General features: G+C 35.5%; 1 protein-coding gene across 1 annotated transcript; it reads right to left on the bottom strand.

The window, feature by feature from the left end:
* Positions 1 to 1,412: 1,412 nt before the first annotated feature.
* On the bottom strand, positions 1,413 to 15,997 carry LOC133305185 (uncharacterized). Its single transcript, XM_061505320.1, has 12 exons — positions 15,729 to 15,997; positions 15,298 to 15,408; positions 13,887 to 13,973; positions 12,991 to 13,044; positions 12,670 to 12,815; positions 12,384 to 12,534; positions 12,155 to 12,292; positions 11,152 to 11,223; positions 11,005 to 11,078; positions 10,762 to 10,903; positions 8,043 to 8,121; positions 1,413 to 1,764 (listed from the first exon to the last, which is right to left on the bottom strand). Exons 1-12 carry the CDS (start codon positions 15,885 to 15,887, stop codon positions 1,667 to 1,669), a joined length of 1,311 nt encoding a protein of 436 aa, XP_061361304.1. The 5' UTR covers positions 15,888 to 15,997; the 3' UTR covers positions 1,413 to 1,666.
* Between the last annotated feature and the right edge of the window lie 4,941 nt (positions 15,998 to 20,938).

Here is a 20,938-nt window from a genome sequence, read left to right on the forward strand (position 1 = left end):
ATTTAAATATGCTTAAGTATTCTAATCATGCTTATGTAAAGAGATAAGGAGTTAGAGAGATTGCAAACAAGATATATCCTAATTCGGTCACTACCACCGTGACCTACATCCAGATTGAAGCCGCTCGATCAACTTTCCACTCATGGTCAAGCTTCAAGGTGCTTCACAAACTACTACAACCTTCAAGAATTTTGGTTCTAGAAACCCTTACACTTCCACTCACTTTCTTAGGCTATGAGCAACTTTTCACTAGGGTCTTACTACCCTCAACTCAAATAAACAGAAGCAGAGTGTTTAGAAATAGATTTGTACTCTTAAAGTACAGATTATACAAGTTGAAGCTTATGGATATTGATCAATGACACAAAGCTCAAAGGAGTTTTATGATTAATATGAGTAAGAACAAGTAATGAATGTGTTTGATTTAGAGAATAATCAAGAATAATTGTAAAATCAATGGAACAGTAATTCTTAGTTTTATGAATCGCAATAAATGAGTTTATATAGGTGTTGGTACGAAACTAGTTGTTTATAGCCGTTGGAATGTTTACTACCCAATAAGTATTCGAATACTTTTCGTGAGGTATTCGAATACTTCATCAAGTATTCGAATACTTTTCATAAGGTATTCAAATACTTTGTTCTCAGCACAAGTATTCGAATACTAGTCAAGAAAGTATTCAAATATTTTCTTGACAGAAATTATGTATTACAATTTTCTTTGAGTTGTAAAGCATTTCAACTTGCCTCTAATCACTTTTAGTGCAATTCCTTGACTTGTTAAAATTGTTTTAAGGTTACGAAATATGTCAAGGGTCTTTTTTATGAATTATTCAAAAAAATTCAAGTGATTAGAGTCATAGATGATGCATGTACATAATTAAGTATCCTTTGAGCTCATTTATGCACCATTAATCAATTACCTTTACATTCACATCTAAGCCCCAAGGATCTACGACTATCTTGTTCATGTGTGTTGAAAGCTTTGCTTCTATTATCTTGTTGAATTGCTTCCTTGAACTTTTTGATTGTTGCGAATTGTATTATCCTTGAAGTCGCTTCCAAGCTTGTTTGTTATCATCAAAACTCTTGTATAATTTCACTTTTCATTTGAAATACATTGGTTTCACATTAACTGCTTAGCATCGATGAGTTTAGTAGCCTCAAAATTTGGATGATTATGCTAGCTTCAGATTCGATCCCAATTTATATCTTCTGAGGTAGCTTCGTTGCAGTCATTCCTACAGTGAGAGAAATATGATTGCAGAGATTTTCTAGCTGTTGCTGTTTCTTAGGGGGCTTGGCCGTCCATTGTTATATAAGAACACGATTTACAAAATATCCAGGAACTTGAAGATTTGTAGCCTACTTAACTAGTATAGTAAGAGAATGTGTCCAGTAAAAGAAAATGGTTACACAAGGACAACCGCAGTTGCTTTCCTCGAATATTCCACAATATAGCCCATTTCAATTAAATGCAAATAACTCTAAAGCTATAAGAGAATACTGGAGTATATATGACAACAAACTATAACCTTTATTGTCCATATATCGAAAATGAGTACACAACGCTACCTAGCTCTAGATAGTTACATATCTACAGAAAAAGTTTTGGAACGGTAGAACATGAAGGGAGAGGGAAAACTAACAGGCTAAAAAACAACAATCATTCCAGTGACTTGAGAAGCCTAAATAACGCGGCGGCCTCTCTAATCCTCGAAAACTCTATGCAAAACGCTTGAACTTCAATGAAGAGATCTTTAACTGCAAGATGGGATCATTTACTAAAATCAGTGAGATGCTGCCAAATTCACTATCCTCTTTTTATGTCAGTAAAATAATAATACAAAACTACATCCAAAGCACGCCAGAAAACACAATAAAAAGTCCAGACTAGCCAAAACAGATCGAAAATTGTGGATAATCAGCAAACGAAAATAAGTAACCCACAGAAACCAGGCTAAATCATCACTCAATACTGAGTGTTTTTTTCTCATTCATATAATGAAATAGGCCCAACAAATAGTTAGATTCACCATCATGCTTTTGCTCTAATAACTCTGCCTAAAATGGTACCGTGTATACACATCAGGGAACTTAGATATAATATAGAAAGTTTGAATGATGGAACCAGTTTTTCCATTAAAACTACAAGAAAAAAAAACGTACAATAAATAGACACCAGAAATATTCCAGTGCAACAAATCCCTATAATCAGGGAAAGAGATAAAACTAGAAAACTGAATCCTATTTTAACTAAACAGGAAAAATATCAGAAACAAACTAATCCTAGGAATTTAAATAACAAATAACGAAACAAACTCCTAAGATTAAGGAGGAAAAATAAAACATTCTAGATGCTGAAAACTAGGGATTGCAACACTCCCGCTCAAGCTGGGTGGTAGATGTCCAGCATTCCCAGCTTGGAAATTAGTCCTTCAAATTTAATTCTTGATAAAGACTTGGTTAAGATATCAGCAATCTGGGACCCTGTGGAAATGTGACTTAGATCAATAATATTTGCATCAATTTTTTCCTTGATGAAATTTCTATCAAGTTCAACATGCTTGGTACGGTCATGATGGATTGGATTATTGACAATTCCAATGGTGGCCATGTTATCACAGAAAATCTTCATAGGATCCTTGTATTCGAGGTGTAGCTCCTTTAGGACTCTTAAAATCCACATTCCCTCACAAGTGCCTAAGGACAATGCCCTGTATTCGGCTTCAGCACTGCTTCTGGCTACCACAGACTGTTTTTTACTCCTCCAAGTGACCAAATTTCCCCACACATATGAGCAATAGCCTGTGGTTGATCTTCGATCGATAATGGATCCTGCCCAATCAGCGTCCGTGTAAATCACAATATCACGGCTGGAATTTTTCTTGAAGAACAATCCTTTACCAGGAGTCATCTTTAAGTATCGTAGGATTCTGTAGACGGCTTCCAAGTGCTCTTCATTTGGGCTGTTCATAAATTGACTGACCACACTCACAGGGAAACTAATATCAGGCCTAGTGTGGGCTAAATAAATGAGTTTTCCAACTAGTCTTTGATATCTCTCAGTGTCTACCGAAGCACATTCTTGTTTGAGTCCTATCTTGTAGTTCGCCTCCATTGGTGTATCAGAAGGTTTACATCCCAACATCCCTGTTTCATTCAGCAGATCAAGAGTATATTTTCTTTGAGAAACTGAAATTCCTTCCTTAGTTCTTGCCACTTCCATTCCAAGAAAATATCGTAATTTTCCAAGGTCCTTGACCTCAAATTTGTGAGCTAACGTCTCCTTTAATTGCTTTATCTCATCCTCCCAATTACCAGTAATCACAATATCATCAACATAGACAATTAATATTGTAATTTTCTGATGAGGTGCAGTTTTAACAAACATAGTATGATCAGTTTGACATTGGGAGTACCCTTGATTTTTGACAACTGCAGTAAACTTATCAAACCAAGCCCTTGGAGATTGCTTCAAACCATAAAGGGATTTTAATAATCTACATACCTTTCGAGATCCTTGACCATCTTCCACTCCTTGGGGAATTTCCATGTAAACCTCTTCTTCTAAGTCACCATTTAAGAATGCATTCTTCACATCCATTTGCCAAAGGGGCCAATCTAGGCAAGCAGCAATGGACAAAAGAATTTTAATTGAATTAAATTTTGCTACTGGAGCAAAGGTTTCCTGGTAATCAATGCCCTGTGTCTGAGTGAATCCTTTGGCCACAAGTCTTGCTTTATGGCGATTAATACTCCCATCTTCATTATATTTGATGGTAAAAATCCACTTACAGCCAACCACTGATTTTCCTTGTGGTAAGGTAACTATCTCCCAAGTGCCATTTTTTTTGAGTGCATGCAATTCATCCTGGATAGCAGAACACCATTCAGTAGTCTTAGATGCCTCAAAGTAGGATGTAGGAATGGTTTCCTTGTCAATGTTCTTGACTAGATGCTGCATCCTGGAGGAAAGATTAGCATAGGATATAAAATTACAGATGGTTAGACTTGTACATGTCCTTACCCCCTTACGAAGTGCAATTGGCATGTGCAGAGCATCATCAGAACTTGGCAGCAAGGATTCAGTTTGGTCAAGTGCAGGACTAATGGTTTCTTCAGTTGGACCAGGAGCCAAGGTAATCTGTTTGTCAACATGTTCAAGCATCTCAGAAGTTGTTCTGTATTTGGGCCGTCGCGTGTAGACTTGCAGGGGCTGCTGTTCAGGCGGTTTCTGGAGCGGGCCGGAAGAGGATAATCCATTAGATGAAGTGTCATTTTCCTGAGATTCACCTAAGACCGGTGTAGGGGCTGTTGAAGCAGAGTTTTCTGGAGTATTAGTCACAAACAACCATTCCTTGGAATTAGGGATCTCCCCCTGAATGGCGGTTTGGGAAAAATAAGGCTGATGTTCAAAAAAGGTGACATCTTTAGTAATGTAGAATCGATGTGTGGCTGGACTGAAGCATTTATACCCCTTCTGAGTAGGGGAATAGCCAAGAAAGATGCCCTTAAGAGCCCGAGGATCCAATTTACCACCTTGAGAGTTATGAATGAACACGGTGCAACCAAAAATTTTTGGTGGGAGATTTGGGGTTAAGGTAAATGAAGGGAATGCAGTGAGGAGTGTTTGGTAAGGTGAGGAGAAGTGTAATACCCGAGATGGCATGCGGTTGATAAGGTAAGTGGCTGTAAGAATAGCTTCCCCCCAATAATTTTTGGATGTATTTGAGGCAAAGAGTAGGCTACGAGCAACTTCAAGTAAATGGCGATTTTTTCTCTCAGATACACCGTTTTGTTGTGGGGTATTGACACAAGAGCTCTGGTGGATGATGCCATGGTCTTTTAGGTAAGCTGAAAGGTCCAAGTTAAAATAATCACGTGCATTGTCAGATCTAAGGGTAAGGATTTGGGTTTGAAATTGGGCAAGGATCATTTTGTGAAAGACTTTAAAGGTGGATGTGACTTCAGATTTATTGGCTAATAGGTACACCCATGTCATTCGAGTATGATCATCAATAAATGTGACAAACCAACGAGCACCCGTAAGGCTTTTAACAGTTGCAGGTCCCCACACATCACTGTGGATAATGGCAAATGGTTTAGAAGGAACATGCATTTGTAAGGGATAATGAGACCGAGTTTGTTTTGCAAGTTGACATATATCACATGAAGGAAAATTCGAATTCTCATTAAATAAAGAAGGGTACATCTTTTTCATATATTGAAAGTTTGGATGCCCTAATCTAAAATGCCATAAAAGAGCCTTATTCAAATTGCTAGTTGCTGCAAATGTGCTGTCTTGAGTCTTCATAACCGCGGCTGTGTAAAGTTGATATAAACCATTAGAGACCCTAGCACTGCCAATCGTCCTCCCCGATGCCAAATCCTGAAAAATACAATCAACGTGGGTAAATTTGACTGTGCACTTTAAATCCTTGGTCAATTTGGTAATAGAAATTAAATTGCAGGTAAGAGATGGAACGTAGAGAACTCCAGTTAAAGATATGGTTGACGATAGGTGAACAACACCAATTCCGTGAACCTTGGCTAAGCCTCCATTTGCTGTTTTTACTGATTTTGCCTCGAAAATGGGAAAGTATTCAGAAAGAAGAGAGGAATTACCAGTCATATGATCTGTAGCCCCAGAATCTACCATCCAGGAATCACATTTATCAAGATCGGATTGGAGAGCTGTATGGAATGTACCTGATTGATGACTATCAGATGAGGGATTAGATTTGTCCTTATTGCAATCTTGCAGCATGCGTTGTATGGCTATCACTTGTTCCCTTGTAAATGTATGGCCTTCGGATTTTGCTTGCGGAACATCTTCTACAACTGCAGCAACATGATTAAAGTCTCTGTTTTGTCTTGGCTTCCAATCAGCTGGCTTGCCATGGATTTTCCAGCATGTATCCCGAATATGCCCAGTTCTGTTGCAATGGTCACACCAGAGCTTACCATTTCGCCTAGGTCTGGAGTCTGCATTGTTGGGTCTAGAGACAAAGGCTGCTGCTTCCAAAGGTGCATCAACTTTTGGGATGCTATTGGTCAAAACTTTGCGGCTTTCTTCCCACTTTAATTCAGAAAAAACTTCTCGCAAGGATGGCAGAGGGCGAGTGGCCATGATGCGGCTGCGAGCTCCATCATAGATTGGATTGAGTCCCAAAAGAAGGTTGTAGGTGCGGTCTTGTTCAACAATTTTCTTATACTGAAGAGTATCGGCTGGAGTAGTCCATTCATGTTGATCATAAAGATCCAATTGTTGCCAGAATTTTAGGAGTGAATTATAATAGCTGGTGACATCCTTGTCCTCCTGTTTGAGATCACGAAGAATCCCCTTGATGTGAAACAAGGCAGCTGTGTTATCTTCCTTAGAGAAGGCTTCCTTCACGCCATCCCAAATTTCCTTGGCTGTGGAGCACAACATGTATGTTTCAGCTATTTCAGGCACCATGGAATTCAGCAACCAAGACATCACAAGGTTATTTTCAATGGACCACTTCTTGTATTGTGGATGACTGGTTTCCAGAGGAGCAGCATCACCCGTACCGGTGAGATGATCTCCCTTGCCACGGCCTCCAATGAACATACGAACGCTGCGTGACCACAACAAATAATTGTCTCCATTGAATCGATGACCAGTGATGACTAATGCTGGACTATCGTTGGTAATGACAGCTGCTGAGTTGTTGTTGGTTTGGTTTGATGCTGAAACATTGAGTGGGGTTGTTGTTGGAGTGGTATTTGTACCGGTGGTATTGGAAGAAGTAGTTTGGTAGGCTCTCATGGTGCCAAAGAGTGGCACATTGGTAGCCATGGGTGGATCAGTCCCTTAAAAATCAAGCTCTGATACCATATAGAAAGTTTGAATGATGGAACCAGTTTTTCCATTAAAACTAAAAGAAAAAAAAACGTACAATAAATAGACACCAGAAATATTCCAGTGCAACAAATCCCTATAATCAGGGAAAGAGATAAAACTAGAAAACTGAATCCTATTTTAACTAAACAGGAAAAATATCAGAAACAAACTAATCCTAGGAATTTAAATAACAAATAACGAAACAAACTCCTAAGATTAAGGAGGAAAAATAAAACATTCTAGATGCTGAAAACTAGGGATTGCAACATATAATGGTTGCAAATGATTATCCAATGATGGTTTGTTCACGAGCTTTATGCAGCTGTATGTTTGAATATAATGGACAGGCAATTCCCAGCAAAACCCCTTTGGAGGTTTATCTCGCTATGCTGACACAACTTTCCTACTAGCTTACAAATTAAAGAGCATATTATTGGTAATTGCAAGCGACAGAAATATTTCTGGACATATTCAGGGAAGAAGGGACAACCAAAAGAACTTGAATTGGGTGCCTTCAACTAAGAACATGTCATTTACAATCTTCTCTACTAGGCTTTTAACAAATTCCAAACATGTTTCAAGTATGCTATGTACCTAATAATCATACTTGTCATAGAATTTGTCTAAAACAAAACTAGCTATTTATACTTTTGTAGACATTCAACTATGTCCCAACTCACTTAATGTGTCAAATACCTATTCAAATACTGGATTAATAAGCGATGATAACTGTAACCACAGTCTGCCACAATGGATAACAATGATCACCATAGACATGAATGCAACCGCTCATTCTCTAAGCTAAGTAGTAAATATTGTTAGAGTTATATAAAACTATTAAAGAGACCCTCACCCAACAGTTTAAGCTTTTGAGTTGAATTGGTTCTTTACATAGTATCAGAGCCTCGGTGTCTAGGGTTCAATCCTAAGAACCCCCTATTTTCTTTGTGGAATTTTCTTAACACAAGTAGATTGGGCCTAATGCATCATCCACCTTTCAAGCCCAATGGGCTCTCTTGTGAGGAGGCATAGAGTTATATAAAACAATTAAAGAGGCCCTCATCCAACAACTTAAGCTTTTGGGTTGAATTAGTTCTCTAAATATACATAAATACAAAATGTCATTTACGAACAACAATTCCAGGTTTCAGCAAAAACTGAGTTAACTCACCATTAATAATGTTGTTCCGAATTAGGCTTTGCAGAAAAACACAAACAAGTCTAACAAGTCGGTTCTGCATGTATTTATCCTGAAAGAAAAAGGTACAATGCTTAGATGTTAATTATGAAAATGGAAGAGACACAAATGGTTATGGAAACTTTTTTAAATTTGCATTTTCCTATGCCAAATTATTTGTATTGATACAACAGACCGCTGCTAAATAAATAAACATAATAAAAAAGGGCAACCATAAAACTTTGCAGTACTAAGACATACACAATGAGCAGATCATAAACCCATTTCAAAATGAAACTGATGCTATGATACAACTTATTCATCCATTAGAATGAAACAGCTCCACCAGAACATTAAATTAACTTCTGTAAAATATGTTCAAACTGAAAATATATAATGGTAGCACAACTTTCACCAGGTTATTTAACTTTCCTCACACGTCTAGCTTCTTACAAGTGCCACAAGAAAAAAAGGCAGAGCCCTCAAATCATTTTGACCACAAGATCTTGCACAAATGTTAGGAAAAAGAGACCACTCAAAGATCAAACAAACACTTAAAAAACTAAAAAAGTTAATGATGCAAAATATAACTTCTTTTATGGACCATTATAGCAATCATTCAACATTGAAAATAGGAACAAACAAAATCCAAAAGTGGCTATTCTATTATGTTAATTATACGCCACAGTTCAGTGCCTCCCACTGATTTTTGGATTTGCGGAAAAAGAAAGCACTCTAGCATTCACACATGGGTGATTAAGATAAGGGCACAATCATCTGATAGGACGAAGGTATATGCTAGGAAGCGTTTAGGGGATTATTGGAGCATGACAAGTATGATAGTCAGAATATTCTAGAAGAATGAGTTTGTTAGAGGAAAGAAGGAGGGTTGTGCTGAGGTGGCAAGGTTGTTAAAGAGAATAAAAGATGCAGGGTGGCGTGAGGATAGGCATAAAGGATTGGGACTGGACTTGGAGAGCTCAGCATCTCTCTAATCTGCTGATCTTTAGCTTCTGTTTTTAGCATCAGTTTCTGTAATTAGGATCTTATCAGTGTTAGGTGTCACTGTAATTTTCTTTTGTTTTTCCATTACTGTTGAATTGTCTCTGTAGTTGCACTTCCCTTTGCTGATATAATATAGAAAATCCAGCTCTCTGGGCCACTTTTTGGTGTTTGTTGCATTAAAACTCTAATATTTGATCCAGTTCTTATCAGTTGATATCAGAGCACTCCGATCCTAGGGGTGCTTTGAACGGTTTAATGCGCGCCAAGGAAAATCACTTCGAGAAGGAGTTCTAAATCGACGGAATCAGGAGAGTTTCAACGAAGACTTTCACCATGTTGATTGGCCAACTCCTAAGCTGGAGCTTCCTCGATGTACGGAGCTGTTGCAGAAAAACCCACCTACTTTGACAAAGATGATGAAAGAGACGATGCTAATGTAGAGAAGAAACTTGGCGAATGATGGGTTTGGAGTTACGGGTAATGGCAAAATAGAGGAGGGGCAGGTGGAGGGAGAGACCCTCCAATTGTTGATGTTCAGTGTGATGGGTTTCTCTTCAACCCAAATGTTGAAACTAGGATGTTCAACCAAGAGGGAAAAGGTAGTCATGTTGGTAGATAGTGGCGCGTCTCACAATTTATTGAGGAAATTAGTGGCGGAGCGGCTCAAATTGTCGATACAGGAGTGAACATAGTTGCAGAATTCCCCGATTGAACTTGTTATGTGGGGACTCATCTTTAATATACTTCGAGCATATACGGGGCTCTACAATTCAAGCAATGGGATCCTGGTGGAAGGCTGTTGAGGGGTTAAACCCCACCTTGAGGACAAGGTGAGTGTTTTGGGGGGGGGAGTATTGATAGGACGAAGGTATATGCTAGGAAGCGTTTAGGGGATTATTGGAGCATGACAAGTATGTTAGTCAGAATATTCTAGAGGAATTAGTTTGTTAGAGGAAAGAAGGAGGATAGTGCTGAGGTGGCAAGGTTGTTAGAGACTATAAAAAGTGCAGGGTGGCGTGAGGATTGGCAGAAAAGGATTGGGACTAGACTTGGAGAGCTCAGCATCTCTCTGATCTGCTGGCCTTTAGCTTCAGTTTTTAGCATCAGTCTCTGTAATTAGGATCTTATGAGTGTTAGGTGTCACTATAATTTTCTTCTATTTTTCCATTACTGTTGAATTGTCTCTGTAGTTGTACTTCCCTTTGCTGATATAATATAGAAAATCCAGCTCTTTGAGCCACTTTTTGGTGTTTGTTGCGTTAAAACTCTGATATCTGACACAGTTCTTATCATCATCCTTGTAAGCACAAAAAACATGTTTGTGCATTTGTCATGCACTCGTGAGGATACGTTTCTTTCCAGTTAAAAGAATGTTGAATTGAAGTCAAATTGCTATCTAGAAAGCACTTCTATATACCACAAGGCAACAAATAGGTTGGTGATTATTGTCAAAATTCAGACCTAACAAACTCCCTTAAGGTCAATCATTTTCCTATCCACAGTCATTTTGAATTCTACATAATCTTATTGTCTTTAAGTTTACCAGAAATATCATAAAGAAACTCAATCCGATATCCCTACACAATCTACAGTATATGAATTAAACAGAATGCCACTAACTCCATTATTTCAGAAGCATACTCTTCCCGTGAAAAACACATTTTTGTTTGGCAGAAAATAAAAAGAGCACAAAGGCAAAGTGATGTACCTTGATGTTCACACAGGATGATATACAATTAGTTATGTACATGTGAATGAATTCTGAAGGCAGTTCAACTGCTGTTGTAAGCCTGTTCACAACTTCCATTGAGTGTAGACTCATGTCCATATTGACAAGTACTGTAAAGTATCTGTATCCATAAATAAGCAAATAGAAATAAAGAAAATAATAGCGATTGGGTAATTTATAAACAGAAGGACAGAAAAATAATATAAAGGCAAAAATGCATACTCTGCTATTTCGGGAGAATTTATCAACTTAGTGAGAACATCAACTGCGATAAGCGGATTGTTTTCCACCAGTTCCTGATAAAAAAGAAATGAGAAGAAGACATCAAGACCCAAAGTTATTCATTAAAAAGATTACAAAAACACGTACTGGCAACTTTCTTGGAGTCAGTCCACAGTGATATACAAGCTTTGGATCGTTGGCCAGCTCCACCAGGACTTGCTGGATTAAAAAAAATCACAAGCATTTCATTAAAGATTTGACTAGATAAGAACTAAGGTATAGATATCACTTTCCATACTGCAATGTGATGTAATTTGTAGCATGGAGTCTGTACAGGAGATCAGCTTAGCTATTACAGATAGAAGTCATCATGTTGGTTTTTTTTTTTTATGCTTTCCTTAAGACATCCCAAGAGAGGGGAAAAATTTTCATTACAAATGAATCACGAAAGTCCACCATGTAATCTCATTTCTACATAACAAGTTATGGGTTCAGATGCCATACATGGCTCTTTCCCTTAATAAGTGTGTTGTGTGTGGTGCTTATGCAGAATCAGTTCCTCATCTGTTCCTACATTGTTCTGCTGCTGTCTCTTTATGGCATACACTGACTGTCCTTTTTGGTGAATGCTAGGTGTGCCCTAAGTCCAAGGACTGATTATTGTTAACTAACTTTAATGGTTTTAGTCAAAGTAAAAAGGCTAAAATTTTTATGGCAATTAGCAATCCACACTACTATTTGGTTCATTTGGTTAGAATGTAACACTCATATTTTAAGGATGTTTATTGTCTTAGCAAATGATTTGAGAAAAGATGAAGAGTATAGCTTTTGTTTTGTGTAAAGCACATGGTCTTTTCAAGGGGGCGAACCGGAGCAGTGGTAAAATTGTTCCTTCATGACTGAAAAGTCATGGGTTCGAATCCAGGAAACAGCCTCTTTGCAATTATGCAAGGGTAAAGATGCGTACAAGGATTTCTTCCACCCCACACTCGCTAGTCGGGTTTAACAGGGAGTGGTTTTTTTTTTTTTTTTTTTTTGGTTTTTTATCCTTAACAGATATGCACATGGATTGAGTAATTTTGCTCCTTTGATGCTTTCTTATCATTTTGATGAATTTCTTCTTCTATCAAATAATAATAATAATCATCACCTCTTGCTGTGCAGGCGCAAGGGCTCCCTTCAGAGCTTTTGCAATTAAGTCCCTTACTGCAGCCCCTCTGCTAGTATCAACGCACATACCATAGTCCCACATAAGTTCATGATTGTCATCAGGGTTGAGCCAAACTAGCTGTAAAGAGTTTCCCAGCATAAATAGTTTGAATAATGAAGCCTCAGGAATTAATTAGTTTGAATAATTAAGCCTCGTAAATATGCAGTACCTCCCCATCAAGTATCGGGAGCCTTGGTGGAAGAGGCCTGATCCAGTCAGGACTCAATCCTTCCAGTGAAAGATTTGACAATAACCCAACTACTGCCTCATCTTTATCTCCAGTGCCAAGTTTGGGTTTTGTTCCAGGTCGCAAATCAAATCTATAAATAGGTCATTAATATCATAGAGAACAGATAAACTTTTAATTGCCATTTAAAAATAGCTATTGAAAACTATTGAAGGGTGAAAAAAAAAAAGAATAAATAAAAAGCTTCGTAAACTGCATAGAACCGTACTCTAGTGAATCTGCATCACAACTTGGAGGGACATCAGGATCTGGGACAACATTTTTTACAGAATCATCCTTAAATAAGCAATGATATGGTTCTTGATGAACTTTATCAGAAAACTGCTTCTGTAACTGATCTAGTGGAGGGAAATCCTGGAATCAGAGAGGATAGATAAGTATAAACGTCCACATGACGTAAAGCAAAGGAAGGATAATCCTGAGACATTTGAGAGAAGGCAGGGATACATTTCAGAAAAGTTAGATACTATGGAAGGACAATATTCTATATATTATGGATAAGTACTTTGCATATCTGTAAGTAACTTACATGCAATGACTGATCAAAACCTTTCACATAATCTGATGCCGACTGTTTAAGAAACTGCAATCCCTCAGGGAAAAAAAAATAAGCACCTCAGAAATTACAAACCATTATAGATAAACATCTAATGAAAGAGAAAGTAAGGAACCAATCGTGCACAACAACAAACACATCATGCCACATATACTTGATAGAGACGTACCACAAATATTTATATGCATGTCGAAGGTGAAACAAGCGACAGAATATAATAGTGAAAACATGTTAGAAACATGTTTGACAAACAAAGAACATCCCATTTACAAATTTTTTAATCTAAAACAAAATTTAATGACTAATAAGAGGAATGTTTTTATCAAGGTACTATTTGGAGGGTAGTAGGCAAAGGCTACATGGAAGGAAGATAAAAACTTAAACAGACAAGGATGAGAGGCAAACCAAAACAAGCCAAAAGGAAAAATATAAGGACAATCAAATCAGCAGTCTCTTATAATATGATCCAGACAAGTAAACCCCCTTAAAAAAAATTGATTTCCTATATCATGCATCTTCTGGCTAAATTTTCTACTTTCCAACTAAATACTCCCAATTTAAAGAAAACAAAGCACGCCCCTATAAAATCTTGCTTTGCTCATTCCATACTTGACTAAGAGAGGTTGTTGCAGATTACCAATAAAAGGATTACATATTGTAACTTGCACATGCCTAATAAGAATATCTATAGACATCCTCTTCCCAAACTCCGAGTTTAAAGAAATTGTAGCTAATAGATAGAGAGAAATGATGTGTCACGAGATAATGGGAAATTTGTTGAACAGAAAACGACATCAGTAAGGAGGAAAAATAGAGCGATAACAATGTATATCACTAGTGTTTTAAGACATAATAAAATAGAATATAACCTCTTTGCTGCTGTTGGAGCTATCAACACCTACTAGCTGTAGAATAAATGCTCTCTCAACTTTTTCTGACCCTTCATGACAGGAAGCCTGTAACCAAGAAATTATCCTTATCTCAACACTCACAACAAAATAACATTGCAAAAATTCCATTAGAAGCATTTAAAAAAAAGATGATAAAAAAATGCAAAGAGAAAAAACACAAGCTAACTTAATAGTATAGAGATAAAACAATGCAATATCAGTTGCTTACTATTAACCTTGAGTAATTGTTTTAGCTAATGTTGTCTTCTTAGGTCCTCCACTCCCCTTTAATTGCACTATCTTCTATTGACTCCCCTTTTCTCATTGGCATGGTTGTCAAATTGCAAGTTTAACTCAAACTTGTACGGTTTTATGCCTTAATGCGACAAAATCGCATTAACTCACAGCAAATTCACGATATGATAGAATCATTGTAAACTTCGCTCAAATTCAACTCACATAAACTCGAGTTTAAGGACATATTTGTGAGTTTAACTCATTTTCATAGACTACACATTCTAAAATAATTTGGGTTATCAATGACCTTCATATCCAGCCACATTTTCTCTAAAAACAGTGTTTCTAAGCTCCAAAACTCCTCATCAGCTGCTTTTAGCAATGCTTACTCTATGTGCATCAGTCATTCAGACTGGAGAGGTTACTGTTTTGTTCAACCTAGCCCCATAGACAGTTTTCTCTCAGCAGCTTCATTGGCAGTTTCTTCACAGGACTGGCATACATTCAGACCAGTTCCAACTTCCATCATTCTTGTTTCCTTTGCTACTATGGTTTCATACTTGCTAATTTTATTATTAAATGTCTAGCTCTTCATCTGGGCATAAGTTTAGAGGTAGCTTCTAAATGTACCTTCATACTCCATATCAACTACAAAGGTGTTTCATGACATTTTCAGATTTCTAATTTTGGATGAAATATAGTTAGTTCTATTTTGTTAGAATTTCAGACTTGAGAAACTGTGCATGGTAGAAAATTATTCTGCAGAAAGAATATTAGCTTTCAATATTTGTATAAGATTTTGATCACAAACTTTTTATTCATTTACATGAGCTAGAAAGAGGAAATAGGATAAGCTGGCATAAATGTACCATGGTACAGTGTGTTCCTAAGGAGCAGTTTTCCCATTTTGTTGAGCTATTTACTGTCTGATATTGACAATCTTTTAACTGATTTCAGTGGCAAAGCCTTATTTAACGTGTTTGCCTGTCTTTCTTTAGTTTTTTCATTGTGTCTTTGTTGAGGAATATTTTCCTTCTCTTCCACTGTACTTATTCTTCTTCCCTATAATTCAAAAACTCGTTCCAAGAAATGGACAAACCATAGTAGTAACCGTACATAAAAGATACAACGATTAAAAACAAAAATTGCTTACATCTATGATAAAGCTTATGAAGGGATTTGAAGCGGGTTTCTGGGATGAATAAGCCTCAACTAGCAGAGCAAAAGCTATTAATCGCTCAGTGGTGTTGAGTACCTTATTGTCCTGCTTGAAAAAGGTTCCAATTAGACAATATTTAACACCATTACCAATTAACTAGCAGGAACCAAAAAACACATACACACGCAGAAGCCAAAATCTGTATCTAACAAAATACAAATTTTTAATCCACAAAAAAATGGCATGCCAAAATCTGAATCTGACTAGGTACAACATTTCTGATTAAAAAAAAAAAAAAAAAAACAGAACCCCATTATTTGAACTGTGATTACAAAATCAAAAGCAACCTAAGAATCCTAAAACCCTAATGAAGTGACATATGCAGAAAGGTTAAAATTCGAGAAAGCGATTGAAGAGAGTGTTGCCTGTAAGAGCATGAGAAGATAGGAACAGAGAGTGAAATGGCGAGTGGTAGTGATTGCGGAGTTGAATTCAGCGAGGATCTCATGGAGTGGACGCTGTTCTGCTTTGAGCAAAGAGTAAAGTGCTAGTGATTCTTCCCCACTCAACCTCCGAATACTCATTTTCACCGATTGCGAACAATTACTGTGTTTGCGTTAGGGTTTCGGAATTTGGGACTCAGTGAGTTTCAAAACGCGATTCTTTTAGGTCTATTCTACTGTTCCCACCATGAATTTGATTAATGTGAATGATGATCCAGATGATTTATTTATTCCATGGCTACATTGCTACGTTTATTTTATTATTTTATTATTTTTTATTTTGTCGTTTACATGAGCTGCTCCGTTGCTCTCTTTTTTTAAAAAAAATAAAATAAAATCGTTTGGATGTTTTTTTTTTAGCCAAAAATAATTTTATTTTCAGAAAAAAATTATTTTTATTACAGAGTTCATTTCGATATTTACTTAAAAAAAAAAAAAGTAGAAATCACAAACAGTTTTATTTTTAGCCAAGCTCATTGTCCGTTTTAAATTCTTCATTCTTTTATCCTTATTTGCTCAACCACATGAATTAGATTAATTGACATTATTATTTTATTATTAAATAAAGGAAAAAATATTTATCATTTTAAATAATATATACTAAGTACTTTTTTAAGGTAAATGATAGTGTTTCACTTGAAAAAGTATACCCCTCACAAGTTTTCACTGTTCTAAACCCTGTCAGCATACAAATATACAAGAGTCAATACAACAAATTCACTAGGGTTAGCCTAGTGGTGTGGGTGTGTGTAATAGGGTGTGTGTGAATGTGTGGTTGTGTGTTCTATTCCTTGTAACCTACCAAAAAAAAAAAAAAGTCAATACAACAATTTCCTTTCTCTTCACTGCCATATCCTCACTTGGATCCACTAGATTACCCATTCCACATTGTTCCAAATTTTCGTTCTTCCCTTCGTGAATCCTGTAACACTCCATGTACATCGACGTATTATTTAATTATTATATTAAACGCAGCAAAAAATAATTATTAAATAATATTGAGAAAAATAGCATTACTTTTATACTTATACTTTTATTCTCCTATAGAAATATGGGTTGAGTTTTTCTTTTCTTAGATATGGCATTAAACCTAGGGGTGTTCGCGGTCTGGATTGGATCGGTTTTGGAAGCAAAAATTATCCGATCCAATCCCTTCGGTTTGATCATATAATCATCCATTCGGTTTTGATTTTTTTTCAAATCTGATCCGATCCAATCCAATTTTTTTCGGTTTGGATTGGATCGATTTTCGATTTTTTGAAAATCCTAAAATTTATTTCATGATTATTGTGCAAATAACATCTTTGGTATATATTGGCTTTGTAAATTTTTTTTTGAAATACAAAAGCATTAGTAAACTATAATATAATTTTTTTAATTTTAGCAACGAGATATGAAGCTCTACAAAGATAAAATTTTGTTGATGAGATATGACTAGATTTTTTCTTGGGTTTAGTTGATGGGTTAATGGGTCTTGGGTTTAAAAATTTTTAGGCTATGATTAGGGAAATACCCAAGTAGGTAGAGAGAAATTAATATATTGGCTCGGTTTGGATTGGATCGGTTTTCATCATCCCATCCAAAAACTGATCCAATCCAATTAAAATTTGCGGTTTTTAATCGGTTTTCGGTTTATTCGGTTATCGGTTTTTCGGTTCGATCACCGCGGTTTGAATCGGTTTGGATCGGTTGATGAACACCCCTAATTAAACCCAACTTAAACATTTCATACTTTAAAAGGGTTCGTTTTTTCTGCAGTTACTGCAGATAAGTTATCTGCAGTAAGTCCAATACGATGTCGTTTTGAGACGAAAATCATGGTATTTTTGTAATTTTAATTTATTTCAGGGTTATAATAGTCTTTATATTTATAATTTTTTAATATTTCAATACCAAAACGACGTCATTTGGAAAATAAATGCAGACAACTTATCTGCATTAATTGCAGAAATATTTTTCCCTACTTTAAATAGATCATATAACTACTTAACCAATTCAAATCTTCACAACTTAAAAGCTTCACTAATTCATAGATAATGGATAATGCATTCATAACCATTCAAATGGTTGTTCCAAAGGATAAAATCCCCAAGAAAAGTTCATACATGATAATTCCAAGGGTTGCCCCTTACGATGAAATCCCCAAGAAAAATTCCCCTCCAAGAGTTGTCCCAAAGGATAAAATCCTCAAGGAAGGTACACTTTTAATGGCTATTCCAATGGATGAAATCCCCAAAGAAGGCTCGTGTATGAGTTCATTGACCAAGAACTAATGAATTAAACATCACATAAGCTTCTAGGTGTTTGTCCATTGGTTCACTCACCAATGATACAATAACTTTATATGAATACAATTATACTACTTATCTAACATTCAATCAATCATCCAATCATAATCATAACTCCCAAAGGAGCATGGTGGAACAACAAAATGGATAAACTCTCAAGATCCAAGAGTTTACCTCAAGTAGTTTCTTCCTTTCTAAGCTTTCTTCAAGCTCAAGAATCAAGTCCTCAATCTTTCCACACAAAAACCACATATTTCAAGGATGTCAATCCAATTATCAACACATACAACATACAAGCTATTAAGTCAATGCTTTGAATATCCTCAAAAAACATGAGTTTAGAGTACTCACCCTACACTTGACAACTCAAGAATTCAAGCTTCCACCAATGGAATGATCCAATGTGAAGACCTCCTAAGCATTATGAAATATATCTTTTAATGATGTCAAAAGTTTACAAGAAGTCTCAAATTAAAGATGGAGCTTGAAGTAGGGCTGTGCATGGGTCAGGTCGGGTCAGGTTTTTGTCCGACTCGACCCAACTTGGTTTTTATAGGTCAGGTATTTTGACTCGACCCGCTTTCATTTGATCCAAGTCAGGTCTGACTTGGATTGGATTTTGTTGAACTAATTCAGAACCAGTTTGGATCTGACCTGACTTGGTTTCTAAAATGGGTCTGACTTGGTTTCTGAACCGGGTCAAATCTGACCTGACCCGTTTTTGACTTGATTTTCTCACAAAATTTTGTCAAAATTTTTACGTTGCAAAAGACAAAAATTTCGTCACAAAATTATTTTTTCGTCGAAATTTTTACAAAAAAAATTTTTCTATTGAAATTTAGTTCCGTCAACAGTTTTGACGAAAATGATTTCTTCCATCAAATGTTTTGAACGAAAAAAGAATTTTGTCAAAAAATTTGACGGAATGTTTTTCGTTCATAATTTCGATGGGAATGTGTTCTGACGAAAATTTTGACGGAAATTATTTCGAGGGAAATGTTTCATTTGAAAATTTCGACGAAATTTAGATTCTCTAAAGAATTTTGACAGAATATTTTTTTTCGCCAAAATGTTTATTTTGTCAAAAAAATTTACGAATTTTTTTTATAGAAATGTGTTTCGTTGAAAATTTTGATGGAAATTTTTTATCAAAAAACGTGACGAAACTATTTAGTTGAAAATTTTCGATGGAAATGTGTTTCGCTAAAAATTTCGACGAAAACTTTCGCCGAAATTTGAAATCTGTAAAGAATTTTGATGAATTTTTTTGCCGTCGAAATTTTTTGCCGTCAAAATTTTTTGATGACGAAAATGTTTCTGTCGAAAACTTTCGCCAAAATTTAAAATCTGTAAAGAATTTTGATGAAACTTTTGCCGTCAAAATTTTTTGATGACGAAAATATTTCGGTGGAAAACTTTCGTTGAAATTTGAAATCTGCAAAGAATTTTGATGAAATTTTTTGTCGTCGATATTTTTTGCCGTCAAAATTTTTTGATGACAAAAATATTTCCGTCGAAAACTTTCGCCAAATTGAAATCTGTAACGAATTTTGATGAAATTTTTTGCCGTCGAAATTTTTTTATGACGAAAATATTTTCGTCGAAAACTTTCGCCAAAATTTGAAATCTGTATAGAATTTTAAGGAAATTTTTTTATGGAAATGTGTTTCGTCAAAATTTTCAATGGAAATTGTTTTGAGGAAAATGTTTCATTTGAAACTTTCGACGAAATTTAGATTCTCTAAAGAATTTAGACAAAATATTTTTTCTGTCAAAATTTCTTATCGAAATATTTTTGTCAAAAAATTTTACGAATTTTTTTTACAGAAATGTGTTCCGTTGAAAATTTTGATGGATATATTCTTTATCAAAAAATTTGACGAAAATATTTAGTCGAAAATTTTTGATAGAAATGTATTTCGCTAAAAATTTCGACGAAATTTTTTTTTTGTCAAAAAGTTTAACGAAAATGTTTCCGTCGAAAACTTTCGCCGAAATTTGAAATCTGTAAAGAATTTTGATGAAAATTTTTTTCGTCAAAGAATTTCGATGAAAATGTGTTTCGTCGAAAGTTTTTATGAATATATTTTTTTGTGAAATATTTTGACGAAATTTAGATTTTGTAAAAAAATTTGACAACAAAAATATTCCGTCAAATTTTTTTACCGATATGTTTATAGTCACAAATTTTGAGGAAAATATTTTTCGTCAAAATTTTTTGCGAAAATTTTTATGAAAATATTTTTCATAAAAAATTTTGACGTAATTGTTTTACGTTAAAATTTTTCTTTTAATGTAATTGTGATTTTTTTCACATAATGGGTATGGGTCAAGTTTTGGGTCAGTGGGTCAATATTAAAACGAGTCAGGTCTAAAACTGACCCAAATAAAAGTGGGTCAGTATTTAAACCAGTTCAAAAAATATGGGTATTTATGGGTCAGGTCAAGGTCGGATCAAGGGCAGGACAAGTGAACCAGTTTTTTGCACACCCCTAGCTTGAAGACATATGGAAGTATAGCAACTTAAATAGGTTAGATTTTTGTAACACACTTTTATATCACAAAATGTCATATCCTAAGCTCCATTGCATTATATGCATTTCATATTAAAAATAATAATTTATTTTGCTATGGGTTTAGTTTAAAAAAATTCAATTTTAAAAAATTAAAAAAAAAAGTAGGCTTTCAAAATAAAAAGAAATAACGCACTTTGAATTTTCAAAGTTGTTGTTATATCCACGAGGGTTTGTTCTTTTAAAAAGAATATAAAAGTAATATAAAAGTAATGAAAGATAGAAAAGCTTTACTCTTTACCAATTCTTTTTCTTCGTCGTTAGTTGTATG

This window comes from Gastrolobium bilobum, unplaced genomic scaffold (genome assembly GCF_033153095.1).
Source record: "Gastrolobium bilobum isolate Gb01-03AN ecotype WA unplaced genomic scaffold, APGP_CSIRO_Gbil_v1 utg8309, whole genome shotgun sequence".
Taxonomy (NCBI): Eukaryota; Viridiplantae; Streptophyta; class Magnoliopsida; order Fabales; family Fabaceae; genus Gastrolobium; species Gastrolobium bilobum.

Bases quoted from the DNA above. Each gene is read 5' to 3' on its own strand.
- LOC133305185 (XM_061505320.1), bottom strand. From the start codon at position 15,887: ATGAGTATTCGGAGGTTGAGTGGGGAAGAATCACTAGCACTTTACTCT. The intron at 12,293-12,383 runs GTACTGCATATT...AACTCTTTACAG, and splicing joins TCCCGATACTTGATGGGGAG to CTAGTTTGGCTCAACCCTGA. The intron at 11,224-12,154 runs GTGATGATTATT...TTTTTAATCCAG, and splicing joins TTGCGCCTGCACAGCAAGAG to CAAGTCCTGGTGGAGCTGGC.